The 24,502-nt window shown below is 44.4% G+C and overlaps 1 protein-coding gene across 12 annotated transcripts in view; it reads left to right on the top strand.

Annotated features, from left to right (window-relative positions):
- The window catches only part of ryr1b (ryanodine receptor 1b (skeletal)), a 61,734-nt gene that overhangs the window by 4,986 nt on the left and 32,246 nt on the right, over positions 1–24,502 (top strand). For 9 of the 12 annotated variants that reach the window (XM_034603462.1, XM_034603454.1, XM_034603457.1 and 6 more), the window contains exons 2-36: positions 10,873–10,995; positions 11,098–11,199; positions 12,204–12,224; positions 13,997–14,071; positions 14,164–14,242; positions 14,329–14,441; positions 14,533–14,632; positions 14,767–14,863; positions 14,964–15,038; positions 15,124–15,280; positions 15,405–15,569; positions 15,741–15,862; positions 15,979–16,165; positions 16,402–16,537; positions 16,646–16,741; positions 16,972–17,090; positions 17,286–17,419; positions 17,530–17,771; positions 17,857–18,049; positions 19,047–19,263; positions 19,355–19,459; positions 20,038–20,141; positions 20,230–20,313; positions 20,399–20,558; positions 20,723–20,870; positions 20,970–21,175; positions 21,366–21,540; positions 21,703–21,911; positions 21,999–22,345; positions 22,448–22,580; positions 22,724–22,884; positions 23,187–23,349; positions 23,465–23,551; positions 23,733–23,959; positions 24,050–24,494. In XM_034603462.1, coding sequence (XP_034459353.1) covers positions 10,873–10,995; positions 11,098–11,199; positions 12,204–12,224; positions 13,997–14,071; positions 14,164–14,242; positions 14,329–14,441; positions 14,533–14,632; positions 14,767–14,863; positions 14,964–15,038; positions 15,124–15,280; positions 15,405–15,569; positions 15,741–15,862; positions 15,979–16,165; positions 16,402–16,537; positions 16,646–16,741; positions 16,972–17,090; positions 17,286–17,419; positions 17,530–17,771; positions 17,857–18,049; positions 19,047–19,263; positions 19,355–19,459; positions 20,038–20,141; positions 20,230–20,313; positions 20,399–20,558; positions 20,723–20,870; positions 20,970–21,175; positions 21,366–21,540; positions 21,703–21,911; positions 21,999–22,345; positions 22,448–22,580; positions 22,724–22,884; positions 23,187–23,349; positions 23,465–23,551; positions 23,733–23,959; positions 24,050–24,494 — 5,307 coding nt within the window. The remainder of the gene's footprint in view (positions 1–10,872; positions 10,996–11,097; positions 11,200–12,203; positions 12,225–13,996; positions 14,072–14,163; positions 14,243–14,328; positions 14,442–14,532; positions 14,633–14,766; positions 14,864–14,963; positions 15,039–15,123; positions 15,281–15,404; positions 15,570–15,740; positions 15,863–15,978; positions 16,166–16,401; positions 16,538–16,645; positions 16,742–16,971; positions 17,091–17,285; positions 17,420–17,529; positions 17,772–17,856; positions 18,050–19,046; positions 19,264–19,354; positions 19,460–20,037; positions 20,142–20,229; positions 20,314–20,398; positions 20,559–20,722; positions 20,871–20,969; positions 21,176–21,365; positions 21,541–21,702; positions 21,912–21,998; positions 22,346–22,447; positions 22,581–22,723; positions 22,885–23,186; positions 23,350–23,464; positions 23,552–23,732; positions 23,960–24,049; positions 24,495–24,502) is intronic. The other 3 variants (XM_034603461.1, XM_034603460.1, XM_034603459.1) reach the window with 1 other exon arrangement.

The raw sequence follows: 24,502 nt of genomic DNA, 5'->3' as shown, positions 1-24,502 counted from the left end.
CCCCCACACAGGGCTAAAAGTGTAAGTGCTCGCGGTGCTGTAAGGCTCTTTGGATTAAAGCTTCCACCAAATTGTTTTTTCTCCTTTTAATTAGAGGCACGTGATGGAAGGCGTCATGTGACTCAGCTGTTTCTCTCAGCTGGGGGGGGGGTTCTCTGGCTCATATCAGAGGATGGAGGTGTGATACAGGAGTGAGTGCACAGCGGAGCTCTTACCTCACCTGGACCCACTGGGGGCAGCCGGCCCCAGTCGTGTATATCTACTGGTTGAAGCTTTTTACTGTTACATAACCTGTCCTGCAGGTTCAGAGCCTCACTTCACTGAGAAGCTTTCATCACATTATCTCACAACAAGTTAATACAGACTTTACAACACATTGAGCTTTTGAGTTTAGAAGAAATGCATTTTTCGTCACATCACAGTTTAGGATGGCAAACATTGATGTTAGTTATCACTGGATTCGAACCAGCTGCAAAGTGCATAGAGGGAATCTGGTTGAAGATTTGTTTGTAAGGAGTTTACCAGTGAGATCTAGAATGGCTTCTTGTTGTGTTGCTTTTGTGTTGAGTTTAACTTAGGATCAACTTATATTCTTTGCTGTAGTAGAGCTCGACAATTCAAAATGACAGCTTAGTGCATTTTTCCTCAGGGGTGTTTGATACTAAAAGAGAAAAGTGAAGTGTTTTAAAACACGTCTACACATCAGTGATCATCTCCACATCACAAAAGGCTACACACAGATTACTCAGCAGCAGCAATGCCCTGCCAGGTTTCATTGTGTTACTCTTACACTGTGAGTCATACAACAGAGTGATCACTGCGTGGCTGGAACAGTCGTACAGTACGGTCTGCACTCACTCGTGGGGTTTCAGCGATGCCTTGTGCTGTAACGTAACTAAGTGTTAGCCCTCCGTTGAACTACAGGTGACTAGTATTCAACCTCCTGCCTAATAAAAATACCCTGCAAGCACTTCAGCTCCCACGTTTGCTGTCAAGAGATTCGCTGAGCTTGCAATAGCCGGCGGTCTTTCCTTCTCTCTTCAGAAACAACACAAAGGTCTCTAGACACACAAGGTAACACACATTAGGTAACACAATGATTCGGTTTTTTCGGTGAAGGTAACGGCCGTGTCACTGTTCCACGATGCCGCGCTCGCAGTGTGAATCACGTGGGCGTGTGGAGTTTGAAGGGGTATTTGAGTTCCAGTCTATAACAGCAGTTTCTTTTTTTAGTGTGCCACGATAAGTGTGCACACTCTGGAGGGAGAAACCAGAGGAGTCAGTGTCCTACTTGCCAGCATCCTTTGGGAGACTCGGTGTGTGTGTGTGTGTGTGTGTGTGTGTGTGTGTGTGTGTGTGTGTGTGTGTGTGTGTGTGTGTGTGTGTGTGTGTGTGGATGTGTGTGTGTGTGTGTGTGTGTGTGTGTGTGCGTGTGCGTGTCTGTGTGGACGTGTGTGTGTGTGTGTGAGTGAATAGAAGTCGTTTTTTATTTTTGTCCCAGTCAAATGTGACATTTGTGGACTAGACTGTATCTTGCGTTTTGTCAGAAATCTCTTTGCAGGACGCTCTGATTTATACGTGAAAAGGTCGACTAGATGTCCCAGTTAAAATCAGGCTGAAGGCAACTTTCCAACGATTATATTTCACTGTTAAATGGGTTCTATATGAAATGCAATGAAAACAATAAGAATCTTTATTTTTGTTATCACATTTTATTTTATTAACATTTATTTAGTGCTTCATAAAAGGATAAGACAACAATAAAAAGCTTTTTTTTTTTGCCATTTTGCCTTTGTTCTACAGATACAGATGATACATGCAGAGAGGGAGAGACGAGAGTGACATGAAACAAAGGATTTATTGGGGATGTTGTGGTTGTTATGGTATTCCTCATTGGACATCCCCCCCCCCCCCCCCCATTGACTTTTGGACGGTGCTTTTTAAAGCATGGCTGTAATAGCCAGGTCTATTTCAGTTATCAAAATCTCATGTCCCTTTATCTGATTAACAGAAGGCTTGTTTTAGAAATAGGACAATTTTTATTTAATGTCAGATTGCTGGTTGATTGAACACCGTGTTCAGATTCTCTGGTCTGTCGTTGCTTCTTGGTTTTGTCTGTGAACTCTGTCTGTGTTGCTGATTTTCCATCTCAGCAGTTGGGACGACCCTGCTGTTTATTTGTGCAGAGACACACACAGTCACAGTCTCTCCCTGTTTATCATCCCAGTTGTTTAGTGTCGGCCTTTTACACACACACACACACACACACACACACACACACACCCACACACTTATACAGGTTGTGTATCGGTGAGCCACGGTAGCAGCAGATCTTGGGCGGGCACGGCTGATGGGCGATTATTAGGGAGGTGCATGTGGAGCAGGGCTTTAGAAGTGCTGAGCCCAGGAGATGAACACATCCACAGCCGGACAACAACAACAACACACGCACACACACAAACACACACATCAAGACAGCACCTGTTAGTCTGTCTGCTTCAGTCACAGCAGTTTACACAATAAACAGGTGGTCTTGTCTGCTCTGTCGGACACGAGACAGAAACAGACGGAGAAGGAAAGTGACACAACTGTTATGTAAACGTCTGCGTGTGTGCGTGTGTTTGTGTGTGTGTGTGTGTGTGTGTGTGTGTGTGTGTGTGTGTGTGTGTGTGTGTGTGTGTGTGTGTGTGTGTGTGTGTGTGTGTGTGTGTGTGTGCATGGTGGAATGCCTTCTTGCGTGCAGAGGCGCAGTGATTAGCTCTGTCACCTTTCAAGCATCCAGGGATCTTTTGTGCATGCCGGCTCCACAGTCCAGAGTCGACCCAGTGAGGTGGACGTTAAAAGGGAAAGTTTAAAATAAGTCAAACTCATAAAGTGTCTTTTCACCGTCTCACAAACGACCAGGTCATGTGATACACAAATTAAAAACACACTGCATTGATCTGTAAGTGCAGTGTTTATCCCTGTATAAATCCCAGAGGAACAACTTATAAACATTCTGGCTACTTAAGATTTTTGCTCATAATTTCCAAATACATGTAAAACAGGTTTTAGAGATTTCAAATTATTTTGACATTGGTTTCTACTCATGTAGTGAAATGGTTTATTGATCAGATCCACATTAATTTGTGTCACTGTCATGTTATAATTACCATTTCTGTTTGAATTAAAGTAAAGAAAACTCATTCAGTTTCTATATATTTGGTTTTATTTGTGTTTAAATCTTATTTATCGTTATTTATAATAAAGTTTATGTTTAAAACTGTAAAATATCAAACCTCAATTGTATTTCTTTGTCATGAGGGTTTCATAATGACATCTGAAGAATCATTGTCAATTTAATTTAATTATATATTTTGACATATATATTAGTATCAGAAGTATTGAAAGTATTGATATTTGCATCGACCCCCAAAAAATGCTGGTCATTGCGATATAATGTGAAATATAACAGTAAAGCAAGTTTCTAGTAACACCCAATAATTAAGTCTACTACTAATCAATTTTCCTACTTTGTGGAAATGAATGGAAATCAATTTTTCACTAATAGTGATTTAAAGCCCTTCACAAGCTGAAGTTTTCTGCAGCCAAACGTCCAGAAGCTCGATGTTTATCTCATTATTTCCCACTGATTGTTTCAAGAAGCCAAAATCCTGCAGTGTGTGTGTGTGTGTGTGTGTGTGTGTGTGTGTGTGTGTGTGTGTGTGTGTGTGTGTGTGTGTGTGTGTGTGTGTGTGTGTGTGTGTGTGCGCGCAGCCGGATTTTAGTCAGAAAGGAAAATGTTGTGCACGGTGAGTTAAATAATGAGGAATATTTTGGCGTGATGCTCTTGAGGGAAGTTTGAGGGAAAGTTTAAATAAAACTATAGAAATGAACTTATCATGCTTTGAGAACATCCACAGAGACTCTAGGTTTTTTTTAGTTTAGTGTCTTGACACTTTCTTGGTTGGAAAGTTTAGACGACGACAGTGGGCGCCCGGTTGTTTCATATTTCACTTTCAGTTGGACCACAGGATGAGTCTTGTCTCTCACGATGAATCTCTCTGTGCTTAACTCACTCTTTTATTACATTTTTGTATAATAAACTGTTTTACGCAGGTCCGCTGCTCAGAAAGGTAATTTGCTGACTCTTTAGGCAAATAGACAGGAATGGATTTTGGCTTGAGTCCAGCTGAAATAATTTATTAATAACAGCGTTTTCGGGGGAATCGCTGCCGTCTGCCAGACTTCGACTCTTTCACAGGGCCGAGGCCGTTCAATGTTTGATGTCTGGTAGTTTGAGGCAGTTCAACTGAGCCGTAATGGAGCGAAGGCTGCGTTCAGGGTGTCTAAACACCACGTGTCAATGTAATTCAACTGCTGCTTAAGTCTAGAGTGCCTGGAAGCTTAATGGTGAATGAAACTCGGGAAATATGGAAACATTCATTCATCTAGTGAATTTTCTCTCTCATCAACCTGTGTTTTAGAAACCTCTGAACTTTAAAAGACTTCCGATTGATTGAGGATTAAAATATTGTGATTGGTTGAGTTCACTTTTCGTCCTTTGGCTCTTCGGAAGCTGAAGCTGGTTTTCCTGTGCCCACTGGGTTTCTCCCCTGTGAACGAGAGTCTCTGCTGGCTCCCTCTCCAACTATCTGCTGGTCAGCAGAAGGAGGGAATGTGATAGTGACAGGTGCAGCCACCCAAAATAGGAGAGGAGCGGAGGGGGAAGGCCCGGAGCAGGGTGCTGGAGGGAGAGGGAGAGGAAAGAGGAAGGCAATGAAATGATAAGAGGAAAAATGGACCAGAATCAAAAGGAAGTGGTTTGGAATGAAAGTAAGGATGATAAAGTGACAGCAGTGGGTGGAAAGGACGCAGCTCTGAATGTTGTCGACCCTTTTCTCTTCTGTGTGCAGCTGAAACACGATCAGCAGCAAGTGGCTGCTGCACAAAAAGCTTTTCAGCCCCAAGAGACTAATAACTTTTATAGATATATATAGTTTCATTGCAACATCCACACATCTGATCGACCTGTGATGGGCCGGCCTTAGACGAGGGTGTCTTGTGATTAAAAGGCCGAAACACCTGATGACTCTAAGATACACAGCTGAAGATATGTCCCTAACATCCACTGGTGGCCACTAACATCCACTGGTTGGAGGCATTAATTAGTGCAGATAGAACATACAAGGGATATTCAGTGTTTGGTTTAAAAGGCTTAGAGGTAATGACGTGTGATTAGCCAGTAGCCGGTCAGATTCACCTTTAGCCTCAGCGTTCTCTCAAGTTCAGCCTCAAGGCCAAAACACTTGATGCCACTAAGGTGCACAGCTGAGGTTCTGTCCCTCACATCCTGCTGGTGGTCGCTAACACCTGCTAACATCCACTGGTAGATGGTAACTTAAAGTGTGCAGAAGACCTTCAACTGTACAAGGGACAATCACCCTCTTTGCTAAAGTAGTTTAAAAGAGCGTATCACTATCACTTTAATGTGTTATTTTAAAGGTACGAGGAGATTAAATGGACTGTAGGTTTATCTCACTATGAATGAAACAGTGATCATGTGTTCCTTTAACTGAAGTGCACACTAGACATTTACAAGTTGCTCAGTGGACTTTAAGACTTTGAGAGAAATAAACAACAACATTTCCTTGTTGTAAGTTTCAGATTGATTGAATTTACACTTTATTAATGCAATTAAAACTCATTACAATACTTTTATTATAAATGTATAAATGATACCAAGCTGAAACACAAATTCAACCAAATTTATTAACCATCAAATGTAAAGATAAATGCGCACATCTTATATTCATAGTTTATTCTGTAATATAGAACAGTTCTACCTATATATCTGTGAAAGGCTCATATATATATCGATATTAAAAACATTGGTCCCTTTTAACCGTCACTGTTTTCACTTTAGTGTCCAGCAGAGTCGAACTTGTTTTTCTCAGTCTCCTGAAATAACATCAGCGATCACCTGCAGAACTCCGCTGTGTTAAATCTGTATCTGTTGACACATGTGGCGAGGAGATGGTTTGTCTATTTTAGAGGTGATAAGTGAGTTCTGCTGTGTAGGCCTCTGCACCGTATGTAACCTATAAACTCTGAGCCGGACCCTTTTATATTTACACTCACAGTGATTGGTGTCATATCCTCAGGTAACACGGACCCACGGACCCCTGAATCTACACTGTTGAGTGACAGATGGATATTCTGTAAAGGGTCTAATCTTAAAAATCTTCATTAAGCTTGAAGAGAATGTTCAGGGAGAGAAGAAGAAGAGATTCACAGGTGTTATTCTTCGAGGCGTTTTGGCGAAGACGTGATTGAGAGTGAACGATGTGATAAGATTCAGTGCCACAGCCCCGTCCTCCAGACTGCGGCGTGTGGTCGTGAATGCTGATCGTGCACCTGTACCGTCTCTGCTGGGTTTCACAGGGAAACCCCATCACCGCCCTCCCCTCCACCCTATTGAACTGCTCCTCTCCTCCACCCACTCACTGTGCAATGTGCTGTCCCTCACTATTTTTTATGTCTGCAGAAATATAATCAATGCCCGCGGGTGGCCTGCATCAGCAGCACTTTGAAATCTGGAACTGTCCAGAAATAATGGATGTTATTCATTTGATATGGGATTTGATTACCGGGCAGGTTTTCATCGGCACTTTGTCACTTCGCAATCTGAGAGTTCGGCATTAAAGGCTGAAATAATAAACCAGCGAGGAGATCGACATATTAGAAAAGTAATGAAGTAAAAATAATGACAAGAATGTCGCTCAGCAGAGCTCATACCTGCCCAGTCCCCTTTCATTCACTCAGAGAAATCACCTGAATGTGTCAGATTGTTTAAAATATACAGATACATCAGTGAAAACATCAAAAATCACCCTGTAAAAAATTCCTGGATCTTTTCCCCTGATCCGGATCCAAGTTTCAAGGAAATCTAACAAATAAATCCAGATGAAAACTTGAACTCCTTGTCGGAGACAGATAATGAAGAAATGAAGAAATGACGTTTCATGTTTGTTTGTGTTTTTATTACGGTGTTGAAGGGAAAAGCTTTATAGGGTTTGATATGTTTAAAAAAAAAATCTAGTTTTCTAGCAACACGCAGTTGAAGGTCAAGTTATAAAAATAACTTTGCATCAGAGGCCAACAGATGATAAAGCCCCAAAAACTCCTGAGCAAGCTGAACAAGTGGAGTAAATAACTATATTTAAAAATGTCCCATCCATGATAGCTCGTCTCACTGAATTTGAGGAAATAAACACAAACATGAGCGTCACTGTAACATGCCTGTAGAGTCACACCCTGGTGTTGTCCTCCTCAGCATGGCAGGATCAAGGGGAGCAGCAATCTGTGTCTCTCACCGTCCTCCACCTGTTATCTTGTTTGCTCCCTGCGTCGGGCGGGCACCGTGCCCGCTTGTCGGGGGAACCCTGGCTTCCCTCTGTCTGCAAGTGCACCACGAGACGGCCCTGGAGAATATACAAAGGTGTCTGCTTTCAGGCGCTATCTGGGCCTCTTGCTGTAAATCTCCGCTGCGTTACACGCCTCCATCTGCACACACACAACAGTGTGTTTGTTTGTGTGTCTGTCTGTCGGTTGATGTCCAATTGTCTCCCCCTCTGACCCCGAGCATCCACATTGCCCAGATGCTTCAGCCGCCAGGTCCAAACAGGGTTTGTCTGTAACGCTACACCCGCCAAGTTGATGGGGCATCAAATGAGTTTCATCCACACATCTTAGCCGAGGAGTAACCTTATGGTGAGGTTGGTGATACCCGGCACCTCGTGGCTCTCGCTCAGAGCCGCCTACCTGTCTTTGCTCCGTCAAACACGCTCATGTGAGGATTAACGAATAATCAGGCCTGCGTTGTGCTTGGCTCACAATGAAGCGTCGGTTGCACGGGCTTCAAATCCTGAAAGCTGTCTCTATTAATACAAGGATGAGCTAAGCCCCGGGGTTTGCGGGGTCTATAAAGTCAGCTTCTCACATGGTGAAATTGGAAGTGATTCACACAGTGTGACTGTGGGAAGAACACGGCTCTGTAGCTGCTAATTTACTTCTCAGAGAACTATTAAAAGTCTGAGTGCCCCAACATTCAGGAAGGAGTTGTCTGCTCCGACCATGTGTCGGTTGTGTTGGCCGAGGCTCGTGTGTTTGTCTGCTCCACCGGCCACTTTGGCAGGTTCCCAGCTGCAGAGTGAAAATACCAGATAACTTCACCAGAATCACTTATAAATAGACAATATTTTTGTGTGTCGACCGCTTGAATCGACCTATATTTTACCACATTCATGGTTTACCACAAATTATTAGAAAATAGTTTCACAGCTCACCGAAATCTAGATGACTGAATATGAACTCCCTATTATAACAACAACAATAATAATAATAAGATAATAATTAGAGATGGCCTGAAAATTCCAGGTCGGGCATCGGGAAAGCACACAAATCCACATGAACCGATCCGATACCTCATCTTTACTTTCACCCAGATAAAAACGGCAGATTTCTTTATTCAAAACAGAAGTTGCACTGTACTGCCACATACTGTTCTTAGAGCCGTGAAGAAGAAATGATTCCCGGTAGTGCGGCGTTTAGCCAGAACAACAGTTTGGCAATGTTTCCTGCTGGAAGCGCACGTTTACAGCCATTTAAGCAACTGCAAGATTTATTTATTTGTTGATATAGATAATAAAAGAAGTTCTATGCGGTTCATCCTCTGTATTTAAGTAAATCGTGTTACATTTGACACTTTTTTAAAAAGTTGATAAGATAATAACCGAGATTTGAGACGTCTCTTTAATCGTCTCAGTCGTCCTCTGTGTCTTTGCCTGTAGAGGTGAATGAAGCAGAGTGAGTCCTCTCTGTGTGTAACTGTGGCTGTTACACCGTTATACGAAAAGGCTCTGACTGCCGTATTGCGCTCGGGCATTTATCGTCTATGGCTGTCATCCGATCGCACATCTTGTCTCGTAGCAATGAGTCACTGGGTTACTTCACTCGTCTGCTTTTAGACACCAGCTCGGTCTTCTCTCCTTAATGGGGACTGCAGCACTGTCCCCACAACAGAGCCCATCTCAACGTTTTCTACGAATGTGTGACCTCTCTGCAGTGATGCAGGGATTTAGAAACGTTTTTAATCTCAAGCTCACCTTGATCGACAAAGATCTGAGTCATATTAGTGCATTTAGTTGTTGGTTTGAAGCTCAGCTGTGACGTGGTGTGAGTGGAAGGCGTTGTTTGTCTCCAGGGAGCGTTTGTTTTAACATTTAAATTGAGATTTTCTATTTCGTGAAGCCTCTGAGATTCACGTCTTTTTCCTGAAAGTCATATTTCCCTGGTCCACCTGCGGGTCTCAGCTGCAGAGTGAGTGGGGCGGCTGGTGTGTGCAGAGGAGGAGAGAGGGCACGTTGCTCCACTTTCTGGAGGGTAAAGCAGGGAGCGTGAGGACAGGACAGAGGAGACGTTTCTAGGCTGAGGAGAGACAGATGATAGCTCTGCCGAAGGAAGAGAAGGGAGGACGCACTTCAACCAAGGAAACATTAGAGGCCTCTGGGTTTAAGAGGGGAGGACATGTTACGAGGTCACCGCTCTGCACCACTTTCCATTTCCCTGCTCTGTGCCATAAACGTAGACATGGAAACCCCTGCGCTGCCCTCGGGCTGAGTTTCGAGTTTCTGCCTATTATCTTAAACACCAAAGTCCCGACACGCCGGTCCCACAGAATCACCGGGGGGGGGGGGGGGGGATAGCGAGCGGGTCAAGACGGACCGATTCACAAAGAAGGGGAGAAAACTGTGCAGAGGAATATCCGGCAGGTTAAGTGACGGATTCAGTTGGATAATGACGGAGAAGAAGGAACAGCTGAGAATGTAGAGTGTCAGGTGTGGGTTTCACAGGGGGGGGGGGGGGGGGGGTGTTTATTGCTGTATTTACACTGGTCTCTGGAGGGTCCGGGCATTGATGAGGAGCAGCAAATTACAGTCTGTTAGCATTCTGCTGGGGAAAGGGACTTGTGATGTGTCTGTTGTGACTGTTTGCGGCCTTTTTAACTCTCCATTTAAAAGACTATTTGTGGTTTTGCCGTATTATCAGGTGTCTATGTCTATTATTCAGATTATTACATTGCTTAAATTTTAAGTATTCTCACGTTTACAAGGTTCAAGGTTATTTGTCTCCCTTGTTTTGGAGACAGGGAGTCGCTGCCTCAACACAAAACACACACAATAAACACATTAAGTAACATGTGCAAATACAAATTGCTTGCTTGGTTTAATTTAGGGATAAAAAAGCAATTTGTATGGATTGTATGATGTCCTTGGATTTTTCGAAAGGCGCCATTGAAATAAAATTATCATTATTATTAATTTCAGAACACTGTGCAGGCAGCCATCGGTTTTCATTCATTTAGTCGTAAACAACAGTTAGAAGGCTGTCGTCATTATTCCTCAATAATCCTGAGAGTTTGCTAATTGATGTTCAAACAGTATAGAAACTATTGAAAGCCATATTTCAATAGTTTAGAAAATGTAGAAAATGCTGTGACCTGTCAGCAGCCATGCAAATAGATATATAACATATAAAATCATAGCTATTGTCCAGGTTTTCTTCTTTTGCTCTCACAAACTACGTCAGTTTAGCCAATGAAAGCTCAGTTTTGTACATAACAAAGCATCAAATGTCAAGTCAAGCAAGTTTTATTTTTAAACCTTATGAAAAAGCAGGAATAACAGGGTCAACCTGCAGAAAGAAACATGATCTCAGGGACGGAATTGTGAGGTTTGAAGCCTAAGTTGCTCGCGTGAGCCTGAAACAAAGTGAAAGTGAAAGTCCAGTGAACAAATAGCTGTTAACTCTGTGGTTTTGTGTTGTGTGCAGGATGACCAGGTTGTTCTGCAGTGCACCGCCTCCCTCCTGAAGGAGCAGCAGATCAAACTATGTCTGTCCTGCGAGGGCTTCGGGAACCGTCTCTGCTTCCTGGAAACCACGTCCAATGCTCAGGTAGGATGCCGGTCCCCCCGTCCTCCCGTCTGTTTTGCTTCGTACGTCATCTTATTTTGAGTGACCTTACTTTACCCCTGCGTGCTGTGTGCATGTTTGCAGAAGGTGCCCCCGGACCTGGCCATATGCACCTTCATCCTGGAGCAGTCCCTGTCGGTGCGGGCTCTGCAGGAGATGCTGGCCAACACGGTGGACATGACTGAGGTAGGAGTCAGACACAGGCAAAGGAAACCAGATAGATGGAGGAAGCAATGGAAAAGTGATGGAGGATTAAGTTAGAGGTCACTTTAGTCCCTTTAGAGGACGATGTCTTATGAATAGTAAATGATAGAAACATTACATTTGGTAAAGAGATGATTTTCTGACTGATTAACAAAGTTATGTGTTGTTTTTTACAATGTTTCCTGCTCTGATCCGCTGCCACTGCCACTGGATCAATTTCAGTTGGGATTGCAGATGTAAATTTTCAGATTATAGAATCAGATTTTGCTGAGGCTGACAGTTTAGATTTTGTTTAGTATTTCTTGGTATTTGTTATCGAAAGGAATTATTGTATGTTTCAATCTATTCTTCAATTTATTCTTTACGTCCTCTCCTCAGCTTTTCACTCTTTTGGAAACAAACCCCTCTGATTAACTCTTTAATGAGATTTAACTTTTCAAGATATATTGTTTTAGAGGCTTTTTCCCCCTCAAGCTTATTAGGTGATTTTTATTTTTTAAATTTTGATTTGCGTTCTCCCACTATTCAGCTCATAGGTAACACATTTCTATTCCTTCATTATAATATCCATTTAAAATTGCTATTTTTATTCAGAAATATTCTTCATCTTGAAAAATGCATTAAATTTAAATGTATTTATCATATTTAAATATGATATTATGCTAATATCAATTACATGTACGTGTTTTTTTTTTTACACACATTCTAAAGTAAATAGAGAATTGGGACTTGTGAATATCTTCTTCGAATTAATACATATACATTATTTTGGCCATGGACTTAATATCGCATATTTATAATTCATAAGAACATCAGGCTGCAATCACTGCTGGATTTGTGACATCATCAGTATATAATATCGATCTGGTCCCAACAGTGAGAACACCACAGATTGACTCATTGCTTTTATTTCATTATGATTTCTTTATTTTACTTTCTATTTGACGACCCCCCCTCCCCTTTCCTTCTTGCTTGCTTCCAAGCAGACAGTCGATTTGGACCAATGGGTATGTCTGTTCCCACGTCTTTATTCCCTGTAACTCGTGTCCCGACCAACCTGGCAACTGTCCTCGTTCCTGTCCTGCTGCCCTCTGGATGTCCTATTCAGTGAAATAGTGCTGTGTCGTTCTCATGTTCAGATTCATATCTGTGTAGTCCTCACCCCCCCCCCCCCCCCCGAGGTGGCGTTTACTCTCTACGCCTGCTGGTATTCACACCAGGAACGGAAGTAGACAAATCCAGTATCATAATATTTGTCCTTTAATCTTAGATGTTTCATATTTACCTAAAACCTTATTGTAAACTTAATGAAACTGAATACAAAATTGGCTGAATCTGCAGATTTTAAAGATGAATCCATTGTTTTAGTGACGAGGATTTTATAAACTTATGTACTTTTTTCTAGAGCTTTATCTGTCATGATTGAATTACCGTAGAACATCCAACCTAACTCAGGTGTCAATGCGTTTACATTCCATGCAGAGACATCACCGGCACATTCGTCCTCATCACACATATTTGACGCTGCCTTGCTTTATGTTGTTCCTTTTGTTTCAGCTCATTCGTGAAGTCGTTATGTTCGTCTTAAGTTTCTTAGAACCTATGTTCCACGAGGGGTTTTCCAATTGTTTGTGTTTCTTGAAACACTGGGTGAAGTGGTTTCTGTCCAGTTGAGTTTGTTCAACAGTCTACAAGTGACATTTAAGCACCTTGTTGTTAAAACCAAGATAATATCATAGATTATATTTTTACTACAAGTCTCTGTAGCTGCAGCTTTTTATCAGGCACATTATTGTAGCAGTGGTAGTTTGGGGAGTTCCAGGAGTTTGAAGATATGGAGGAGCCAGATCTTTTTTAATGGGGAGCAGGAGGATGAGAATAGCATGGCATGCAGCCCAGCGCAGCCCCCCCCCCCCCCACCTCTGTTAGGTGGATAGGGAAACTGGACACCCCCAGAGCTCTGGACAGGCCTGTGTGCCCACTTAAAACACACACACACGCTAACACAAACAGACACACTTATTTTTGTGGAGACCTGTCTTTAGGAAAGATTCGGTACCCAAACATGAACCCTTAAAAACAAAGTCTTAACCCTCAAACAACCATTTAAACTTGTTTTCGAACCCTGTCGCACACACACACACACACACACACACACACACACACACACACACACACACACACACACACACACACGCACACACACACACACACACACACACACACACACACACACACACACACACACACACACACACACACACACACACTCCATCACCACCTGTCCAAACTGAGCCTGGTGCTAATGTGGACCAGGGTTAATGGTATAGTGCTGCCACTTGACATACCTGCCCCTGACTCATCCCAGTGGATTATGGGCACTTAACTCGACATAGCAGCTGAGCGTTATCTTCCAGCTGGCCGAACTAAACAGTGGTTTTAGCTGATCCGTCCACGACTGCCACAATAATTGTGTTTTTCTTGTTGCTTCCTTGCTGGATGTTGAGAAAAGGTAGGATTGGTTTCATTCGTTTGACTTTCTGTGACTTTGTGAATACGCGGTTACTGGATTCCAATCTCAGTATCTCATTCCAGCTTTGTTAATGTTGGGTTTTTTCAGTTTTATTCTTCTGTTTTTTTGTTTCTAATTATGTTTTGGGGGAAAAACGTCATTGTTCAGTGTTGTTTTTCATTTTATCATCGTTAACATGATCGATATTTCAGCAGAAGTTGGTGTGAGCTCTATATTTGAAGTCTTTTCCATCTTCTCCCTCTCCAGTCGTCCCAAGGTGGAGGTCATCGTACTTTACTGTACGGTCATGCCATCCTTCTGAGACACCACCACTCAAGCATGGTAAGACCGTCCATCACCAGTTTGTCTACTGTCGTTAAAAAGATACAACTCCATGTTGTGGTCCCGTCCTGATTGTGAACCCTTCTCTCCAGTACCTGAGCTGTTTGACGACATCTCGCTCCCTCACAGACAAGCTGGCCTTCGACGTGGGCTTACAAGAAGATTCCACTGGTACAGACAAACTGAGAGATTCCTTTTCTAAATGTTATAGACACACAGATTTCAGTTGCAAGTGGTGGTTCCTGTTGTTCTTGCAGGGGAGGCCTGTTGGTGGACCATTCATCCAGCGTCCAAGCAAAGGTCAGAAGGTGAGAAGGTCAGGGTGGGTGATGACCTCATCCTCGTCAGCGTGTCCTCTGAGAGATACCTGGTAAGACTCCTTTAAATCTCAAGGATTTAAACGCGATATAAACTCTGCCAGGTTAAAAGTGGTCCCATCGTTTTCTCCTCCCTGTTCTCAGCACCTGTCGTACGCCAGCGGAGATCTGATGGTGGACGCCTCGTTCATGCAGACTCTGTGGAACATGAATCCAGTCAGTTCAGGGTGTGAACTCGCTGAAGGTACAAACCTGTTCCACGTGTTTTTCCTCTGCAGCTATCATCTAATTCTGGAAACACACGTACAAACACATACACATATTCAGTGGGTGATTAAACACTACACACACAAATCACTGTGGTGTGTTTATTCGCAGGGTTTCTGACGGGAGGCCACGTTTTGAGGCTCTTCCATGGACACATGGACGAGTGTCTCGCCATCTCTACCCCAGAGGAAGGAGAGGAGAAGCGCAGGTAAAACTTAAACGATAATCAAGATATGCATGAAGAAGAAATAAAATATCGTGTTAATCTGTTATTACATCACGTGTGTGTCTGCTCGCCTCCACCTCAGGATGGCTCACTATGAAGGTGGTGCTGTGTGCAGTCAGGCTCGATCCCTGTGGAGGTTGGAGCCTCTGAGAATCAGGTGATTGAATTTACCTTCTTTATCATCGTTATAGTTATGTCGTAGTTCTTTTAATTGTGTGTTTCTATCTTCTTTCTGCCTGCAGCTGGAGCGGTGGCCACATGAAATGGGGGCAGTCTTTCCGTATTCGCCACATCACCACAGGCCGGTACCTGTGTCTGGATGAAGAGAAGGGCCTGTTGGTGGTCGACCCAGAGAAGGCCAACACCAAACTCGCCGCTTTCTGCTTCCGGGCCACGAAGGTCAGAATGAACAGATTCACTTTCTCTGGCCTCGCTTCATGTGATCCTGCCTGTCTTCGTCTCTCGTTAAACCCTTTACGATTTCCTCCCACCCTCTTCTTTCCTCCGGGTTCCCCGTGAGCAGGAGAAGGTGGAGGTGGCTCAGAAGCGTGATGTTGAGGGGATGGGCATTCCAGAGATCAAGTATGGAGAGTCCATGTGCTTCGTCCAGCATGTGTCCACAGCCCTGTGGCTCACATACGCAGCTCTAGATGCCAAAGCTGCTCGTCTGGGAATGATGAAGAGAAAGGTATGAAAAACAGGAAAGATGCTGTCGTAATGAAGCAGTAAGTTTTAGTCACTTCCAGACTCTTAAAACTTATGGAGGATAGATAAACACAGTCACCAGGCACTGGGCTTGCAGGACAGAGAGAACTGGGGGATATCATCTGTGATATAATGATGTTGTCTGTGTCTCCAGGTCATTCTGCACCAGGAGGGTCACATGGACGACGCCCTGACTGTGTCCCGCTCACAGACTGAGGAGTCTCAGGCTGCTCGAATGATTTACAGCACGGCAGGTCTCTTCAGGCAGTTCATCAAGTGAGTATATTTTCAAATTTGTAGAAGTGAGAAAGAAATCTGTCTCGTTGACAGGGCGTGAGCCGAAAATTGCCTGTCATATTCAATATGCTCATATTTTGATCTTGGTCTTCCAGGGGATTGGACTCTCTGAGCGGGAAGAGCAAATCTCCCGGGGCTGTGTCGCTCCCTCTGGAGGGCGTCATCCTCTCACTTCAGGATCTCATCTTCTACTTTCGCCCGCCCGAGGAGGAGCTCGAGCACGAGGAGAAACAGACCAAGCTCCGCTCCCTCCGCAACCGTCAGAACCTCTTCCAAGAGGAGGTGATCTGCCCCACACATCATCAGACTTTCCATAACTAGTGACGTGTTCCTTGAACCAGAAGATATTTACTTTGCAAAGGGGAATTTTAACTTTTGACACTGGACACACACTAAACCGAACCTTCTCTCTTGAAGCCAAGTTTTTAACCCCAACCATCACAAGTACATGTCTAACCTCAACTCTTAATATGAACGAAATAATAACCTTTACCTGTGTCCCTGTTTTTCCTTCTCAGGGAATGATCACCATCGTGCTGGAGTGCATCGACCGCCTGAATGTGTACAACACCGCTGCTCACTTCTCTGAATTTGCCGGGGAGGAAGCTGCAGAGTCCTGGAAGGACATTGTCAACCTCCTCTATGAGCTTCTGGGTAGAATACTCACTATAGTCTCTCACAATACAATAAATACAATTTAAAATACTGTCTTTACTGAATAAATAAATGTTGTTTCACTCTTATTTTGTCTCCACTAAACAGCTTCTTTAATCAGGGGAAACCGCTCTAACTGCGCGTTGTTCTGTGACAACCTGGACTGGCTGGTCAGCAAGCTGGACCGTCTGGAGGCCTCCTCTGGTACCAGATGTTTCTGACTCCGTCACTGATGCATCCTCCAGCCACAGATTACGATTACAGATTAGATTTAGAATTGATCAATTATAGATTTTAGATCAAGCTTAAACTCAGTGAGGCACAGATCTGCCAATAAATAAGCTAAAGAACAGATTTCTTTAATTTTACACTACTCAGGCATAACCTTTCATGTGAATGTCAATTTGTCACGTTCCTCGTCTCATTGCACTCAGGTATTCTGGAGGTGCTGTACTGTGTGCTGATTGAAAGCCCTGAGGTTCTGAACATCATCCAGGAGAACCACATCAAATCTATCATCTCCCTCCTGGACAAGCACGGAAGGAACCACAAGGTTTGTCTCCCCTCGTTGGCAGGAAAAGGGTGGGAAGGAACATCAACTGGCAGCAAATCAATTCCCTCCATTTGGCTCGTTTGCTAATTTCCATTAGCGGTTGTAGCCCTTGAATTAAAGTGTGAGTTGTCGGCTCTGCTCTGCCACATCTGAACATAAAGATGACAGCAGTGTCTGTCTGCGTCTTGTCTCTAGGTCCTGGATGTCTTGCGCTCTCTCTGTGTGTGTAACGGTGTCGCTGTGAGGTCCAACCAGAACCTCATCACTGAGAACCTGCTCCCGGGTCGGGAGCTGCTGCTGCAGACCGCCATCGTGAACTATGTCACCAGGTAATCAAACTGCAAACCAGTGGCTGGCATTTGTCTTTTTGCCAAGTCATCAATCCCTCTGTCTCTCGTGTGCTCAGGACATTTTGACCTCTTGTCTTTTCTGTCCTTAGCGTGAGGCCCAACATCTTCCTGGGAACCTGCGAGGGATCCACGCAGTTTAAGAAGTGGTACTTTGAGATGATGGTGGACTACGTGGAACCTTTTGTCACGGCTCAGGCCACACACCTGCGTGTGGGCTGGGCTATGACGGAGGGCTACAGCCCGTACCCCGGAGGAGGAGAGGGCTGGGGGGGTAACGGCGTGGGAGACGACCTCTGCTCTTACGGCTACGATGGACTGCATCTGTGGTCGGGTGAGATGACTCCCCCTGACGGACTTCCTGTATTATTACCCATGATGCTCAACGCCTCGTTACATGTCTCTGCTCTGCTGTGCAGGTACCGTTGCTCGCCAGGTGGCGTCGCCCACTGCACACACCCTCGCTGCGGACGATGTGGTCAGCTGCTGTCTGGACCTGAGCGTCCCCAGTATCTCTTTCCGTATCAATGGCTTCCCAGTTCAGGGCATGTTTGAAAACTTCAACGTGGACAGTCTCTTCTTCCCTGTCATCAGCTTCTCCGCTGGAGTCAAGTAAGTGCAGAATGAAAATAAAGGTGGTTCCTGTTCTTTGATTTTCCAATTAGTTTTATTGATTTGCGTGTTGATTTCTTTCAGTGGAACAATTCATTAATATAACAAATATTAATGCGATATAATAATTTAGGGGCAGAGGCTGTTTTAGCAGTTTCCTATGAGGCTGTTCGCTTTTTAAAATCATGCAATTTAATTATAATTTGCACAAAACAAATGCAGCAATATACCTACGGAATGCCAAAATAATAATATTAATTTAAACTTGTAGATGAATAATTAGGCTTCAAAAACAAACTGAAATTTACGTGACTGTTAAGTTTTTAAGTTTATGTTTTTATCTGCGTTTGTTTGTCAGCAGGTTTTTTGCAAAAACTACTCAATCAATTTCCATTAGTTTTTTTGGAGGGGTGTGGCATGACCCAAACTAGAACCCATTACTTTTTTATTCAGATCCAGGTCAGGAGGCAGATCTAGGAAATCTTGTTTTCACTTTCTTTAACATCGGAGATAAAGCATTTTTTTAACTTGACTTCTCAGGGAATAATTCACGGATCTTAATGAATAAGGTATTTAGGGGACTCTTATCTATGAGTGGGTGCAATTTGGTTCCGATCCAATCCAAATCCGGATCTAGTTCATTTAAATGTGGTTTTATCAGGTGACTGTTGATGCAGGTTTGTACTAAGTCTCATTCTACTTCTACAAATGTATTTAAAAGCTTTAATTTATCTCCCTAATAATCCCTCTAACAGCGGTTGAGACTTCTCAGCTGTCGTGTGTAATGATCCCCGACAGTGCTGCGTTGGGGCTTATGGCAAATTTACAAATGAGAGCAGGGAGAGGAAACTCAGACTCAGGGATTGGCACGGAAATTAAATATTTTTTTTTCTTATAAAGGCTGAGACACTGTGGCCATAAAGTGCTTTAGTGGATTATAACGACCTCGCTCTCAAATAGATAAAGAAGACGACTGACTCTGGTTCTGTCCCCGCAGGGCTCGGTTCCTCCTCGGCGGTCGTCATGGAGACTTCAAGTTCATGCCCCCCCCTGGCTACGCCCCGTGCTATGAGGCTCTGCTGCCCAGAGAGCGGATGCGCATCGAACCCATGAAGGAGTACAAGCACGACTTCAACGGCGTGCGCAACCTGCTGGGTCCCTCCCTGTCGCTCACCCACACCTCCTTCACCCCCTGCCCCGTGGACACCGTTCAGGTAGGAAGCCACAACACCTCAACTCAGACTTTGGATGTGTTTGTAAAGTTTGCTCTGTGTGAGTTTGCTGACTTTCCCCGGCTGTGTGCAGATTGTGTTGCCGCCTCACTTGGAGCGAATCAGAGAGAAGCTGGCAGAGAATATTCACGAGCTCTGGGCTGTGACTCGTATCGAGCAGGGCTGGACGTATGGGAGTGTGAGTACAGAGTCAGCAACACAAAACAGACAAACTCACATTCACATGATTTGGAGTAAAGTAAAATCTAAATCTATTAATAAGGTAATAAAATAAGGGTGTATTTTATTGTTAAAGTGCAAAGTATATAACTTATCATTCTTATATATCCTCACTAATTAATGTCTGCAGCTACTACTATTTACAACACTATTTACCTGATGAGGACACTTTGCCCATTTCAAACATCTTAGTGTAGCAGAGACTTAAGAAAAACAAAACTCAGCCCCTTTTTAGGATGAAATAAATCTTGATGTCAATATAGAGAGTTTTTTATTTGGTGTTTAAATTGTATTAGTATGGGTGTCACATAGAACACACATTTATTTACAACAACACAACAAAACAAGAGCCCTGAGAGACATGGTAGAGATTTTTAAAAGTCTATTTTTAAGAATTGCGTCCTACCAATATGTCCCCAGGCTCTATGGTGATTGTCCATCTAGGTTATCTGGTCTGATAGCATGTGTAGAAGAGAATCAATTAATTGCTGAGTCTTTTATACGAGTTGATTAATCCACTGTCAACTTCCTCCACAGTTCAGGGATGACAATAAGAAACTCCATCCGTGTCTGGTGGACTTCCAGAGTCTTCCTGAACCAGAGAGGAACTACAACCTGCAGATGTCGGGAGAGACTCTGAAGTGAGTCGGTACCAAGGTTGTTTAGAGAAGATCTGAGGCTCAGAGGAGGAACTTTGGTGGTGATTCCTATTTCCTTCTCATCCCACAGGACTCTCCTGGCGCTGGGTTGTCACGTCGGAATGGGTGACGAGAAAGCAGAGGAGAATCTTAAGAAGATCAAACTTCCCAAGACGTAGGACGACAGATATCTTTTCACTGTATGAACTGTTTTCTTTATCTTTTATGTCCATCTAAATATCTTTATCTCTCTTCTCCAGCTATGTGATGACCAATGGATACAAGCCTGCCCCCCTTGACCTCAACCATGTCAAACTGACCCCAAATCAGAACCAGCTTGTGGAGAAACTGGCAGAAAATGGTCATAATGTTTGGGCAAGGGATCGGGTACGACAGGGATGGACCTACAGTATTGTGCAGGTAACCATTTGATATCTGGTGTTGAATTCATCTTAAGACCATTAGAAACAGATGTGTAATCTGCCATTCCAATGCTTAAAGTAATCATTCTTCCAAATAGTTCCACCCTTTGAGTATTTATTTTCTTAATTTTAAATAAAGTTATATTCTGTCTCACTCCTCAGGACATCTTGAACAAGCGAAACCCTCGTCTGGTGCCTTACAACCTGCTGGACGAGAGAACTAAGAAAACCAACCGAGACAGTGTTAACAACGCTGTCCGCACCCTCATTGGCTACGGCTACAACATTGAACCTCCAGATCAGGAGAGCAGTACGTCAGCTTGCTTCGTGCCAACATGTGTTAAATATTGAATATCATGTCATTTCAAATTTCTTATTCTTTTGGCACTTCTCCCCTCTTTCCCTGCAGCTGGCCACGGCCTGGAGAACACCCGTGGGGACAAGGTACGCATCTTCAGGGCAGAGAGGTCGTACGCTGTCACCCAGGGGAAGTGGTACTTTGAGTTCGAGGCAGTGACCACGGGGGAGATGAGAGTGGGGTGGGCACGTCCGAATGTCCGCTCCGACACTGAACTGGGAGCAGATGAACTGGCCTACGTCTTTAATGGCAATAAGGTGAGTCCCCATCTTTGAGGTTCATCATTAATCAATTGCGTATTAATGTCAATTTAGTTTTTTAGTTGCGTAGATTTCTTTCCAAATAACTTTGTAGTCAGGTAAGATATATAGCCCAACATTCATGTCTTAGATTATCTCTCTTATTTTATGGACCATTTCCTGTATTTATTGATGAAATCTCTTCCAGGCTCAAAGATGGCATGTTGGGAACGACCCATTTGGTCGCCAGTGGCTGTCGGGTGACGTAGTGGGTTGTATGATTGACCTCGTCGAGATGAACATCATGTTCACGCTCAACGGAGAAATGCTGATCAGTGACTCGGGCTCTGACATGGCTTTCAAAGATATTGAAATTGGAGAAGGTGAGAATTTACGGCCAGTTGTCCTTATTTGTTCAGCATTAGCAGCAGTAAAGTAAAAGAAGTGTTGCACGGCGTAACACTGTTTAAAAGAAGCAGGACAACTTAACAGGAATTTGGAAAAATGATTACCAACTACGTTTCTGTGACTTTTTTCCCCGTCAGGTTTTATCCCGGTGTGCGCTCTGGGCTTGTCTCAGGTCGGGAGGATTAATCTTGGTCAAAACGTCAGCAGCCTGCGCTACTTCGCCATCTGCGGCCTGCAGGAAGGATTCGAACCTTTTGCCATCAACATGAAGCGAGACATCACCATGTGGTTCAGTAAAAGTTTGCCCCAGTTTGTGCCTTTGCCCACCGATCACAACCACATTGAGGTAACTGATCCGTGTCCCTTTGAATGTTCGATGAAGCTAGAGCTTTAAAACTGGATCATTAATGTCTTTAAACGTGTTGTCTCTCAGGTCTCACGTGTGGATGGAACTGTGGACAGCGCCCCCTGTCTGAAGCTGACACACAAGACCTTTGGCTCACAGAACGCCAACACGGACATGATGTTCCTCAGACTCAGCATGCCCGTCCAGTTCCACGAGACCTTCAAGGTCCCAGCAGGAACCACCCCTCTCACCCGTCTGCTCACCATCCCAGAGGAGGAGGTGGTGGTGATTGAGCCCGACTCAGAGTTTGAAGTTTTGAAGAAGTCCGCCAGCCGCAAGGAGCAGGAGGAGGACAAGAAGGAGCCGTCTGTAGCCAAGGAACTCTCTTTGGAAAATGAGAAGGACTCAATGTCAGAAAAAGGAAAGAAAATGGGGTAAGTGTGACATGTTTTGTCTCCAGTGGAGAGGAACAAGCCAAGAGGGTAGAATGTGCACATGGTTATGTAAGTAATTCCTCTTCTTCCTGTGCAAATTAGATTTTTCTCCAAGGCTAAGAAGGCGGCCATGACACCTCTCGCCCCTCCTCCACCTCCAGCGGTGCCACGTTTGGTGGAGGACGTGGTCCCTGATGACAGAGACGACCCTGAGATCATCCTCAGCACCACCACTGTGAGCTTCATCCTCTGCTAACACTTTGCATCATACTTTTGAAGTCATTATATTATCTGTAGATGATCCAATATTGCTACCTCTGGATTTTTCACACTGATATTTTCTTATCATAGAAGTAATTTCATCCTTTCTGTTTTCAGTATTACTATTCTGTGAGGATTTTCGCCGGGCAGGAGCCCACTGGTGTGTGGGTGGGCTGGGTCACTCCCGACTACCACCAGTATGATCCAACCTTTGACCTCTCCAAAGTGCGCAGTGTCACGGTTACCGTGGGAGACGACAGAGGCAACATACACGACAGGTTTGTCTTTTTAATTTACTGCTGCTGATACCGTTGTTCCTGAGAGCTGCCTATACAGATTACAGGGACGATATAAGTAGCTTGATCATGTTTATATTTCCCATGGTGTCCCTCAGGGTTTAATACTTGGTCCCCCTGTTTTCCCCATTTGTAGATTTCCATTATGCTGCGCTATCCATTGTCTTGTGTTATTTCCCAGTGTCTCCGTGATGTAAAACACTTTGGATCAACTGCACGATGTTAAATCTGCCATATTAAAAAAGATGATGAGTGTTAACAGTGTGTTTGCTGTTTCTTTGCAGTATGAAACACAGTAACTGTTACATGGTTTGGGGAGGAGACCTTGTCAGTAACCAGCAGACCCGCTTCAGTCAGGAGGACATGGTGGTCGGCTGTCTGGTTGACCTGGCAACGGGTCTCATGACCTTTACAGCCAATGGAAAGGAGATAAACACCTTCTACCAGGTGAGTCTAGTCTTCACAGTTTAGGGTGTGTGTGTATATTTGTGTCTTTAAATGAGTGTGAATGAGGTACATCCTGTTATCGTGGAGCTCTAACGCCAGAAGTATTTTATTTCAGGTGGAGCCCAACACCAAGCTGTTCCCTGCCGTCTTAGTTCAGCCGTCCAATCAGAACATGGTGCAGCTGGAGCTCGGCAAACTCAAGGTCAGAAACTTCCTTTGCTTCTTCACCAATTACTGCCATTGTCTTATGTCCTCTTTCCAAATCTGTGTGAACGGGTCAACCACTCATCTGCTTGCTCCCTTTTTCCAAAACCAGTTGCCCACTTTCTGATTGATTGTCTAAGCCTCTCCTCCTCTTCTCCTCTCTCTCTCTCCCACATCAGAACATCATGCCCATCTCGGCAGCAATGTTCCGTAGCGAGCGTAACAATCCCGTCCCCCAGTGTCCGCCCAGGCTGGACGTGCAGATGCTGACCCCGGTTATCTGGAGCCGTATGCCCAATCACTTCCTGAACCCGGAGGTGGGCAAAGTGAGCGAGAGGCTGGGCTGGATGGTGGAGTGCACTGAACCTCTCATCATGATGGCCCTGCACATCCCAGAGGAGAACCGGTGAGACACAGTCGTCTCTGCAGGCAGTTTGTAATTGGTTACCAACCTTTTTCCTGTGGTTCTAATCAGTATTGATGGGTTTTTTTTCAGGTGTATTGACATCCTGGAGCTGTCGGAGCGTCAGGATCTCATGAAGTTCCACTACCACACCCTCATGCTCTACTGCGCCGTGTGTGCTCTTGGCAACAACCGAGTGGCTCATGCCCTGTGCAGCCATGTGGATGAATCCCAGCTTTTCTACGCCCTCGAGAACACCTACCTGCCCGGACCTCTCCGCAGCGGCTACTACGACCTGCTCATCAGCATCCACCTGGAGTCGGCCAAACGGGCTCGACTGGGCACCAACAGGGAGTTCATCGTCCCCATGTCGAAAGAGACTCTCAGCATCCATCTCTATCCTGACACGAAGAAGGCCTACTCCCTCCCCGGTGTCGGCCTCACCACCTGCTTACGGCCCAAGCTGCATTTCTCGTCCATCAACTTTGTCGGCACGGACCCTGATCTGTACACGCTCAGTCCTGTCTTACCTCTACAAGTAAGAAT

This window comes from Hippoglossus hippoglossus, chromosome 13, assembly GCF_009819705.1.
Source record: "Hippoglossus hippoglossus isolate fHipHip1 chromosome 13, fHipHip1.pri, whole genome shotgun sequence".
NCBI classification, from domain to species: Eukaryota; Metazoa; Chordata; class Actinopteri; order Pleuronectiformes; family Pleuronectidae; genus Hippoglossus; species Hippoglossus hippoglossus.
Note: the sequence above shows the minus strand (reverse complement) of the source record. Positions and strands in the feature narration are given on the sequence as shown.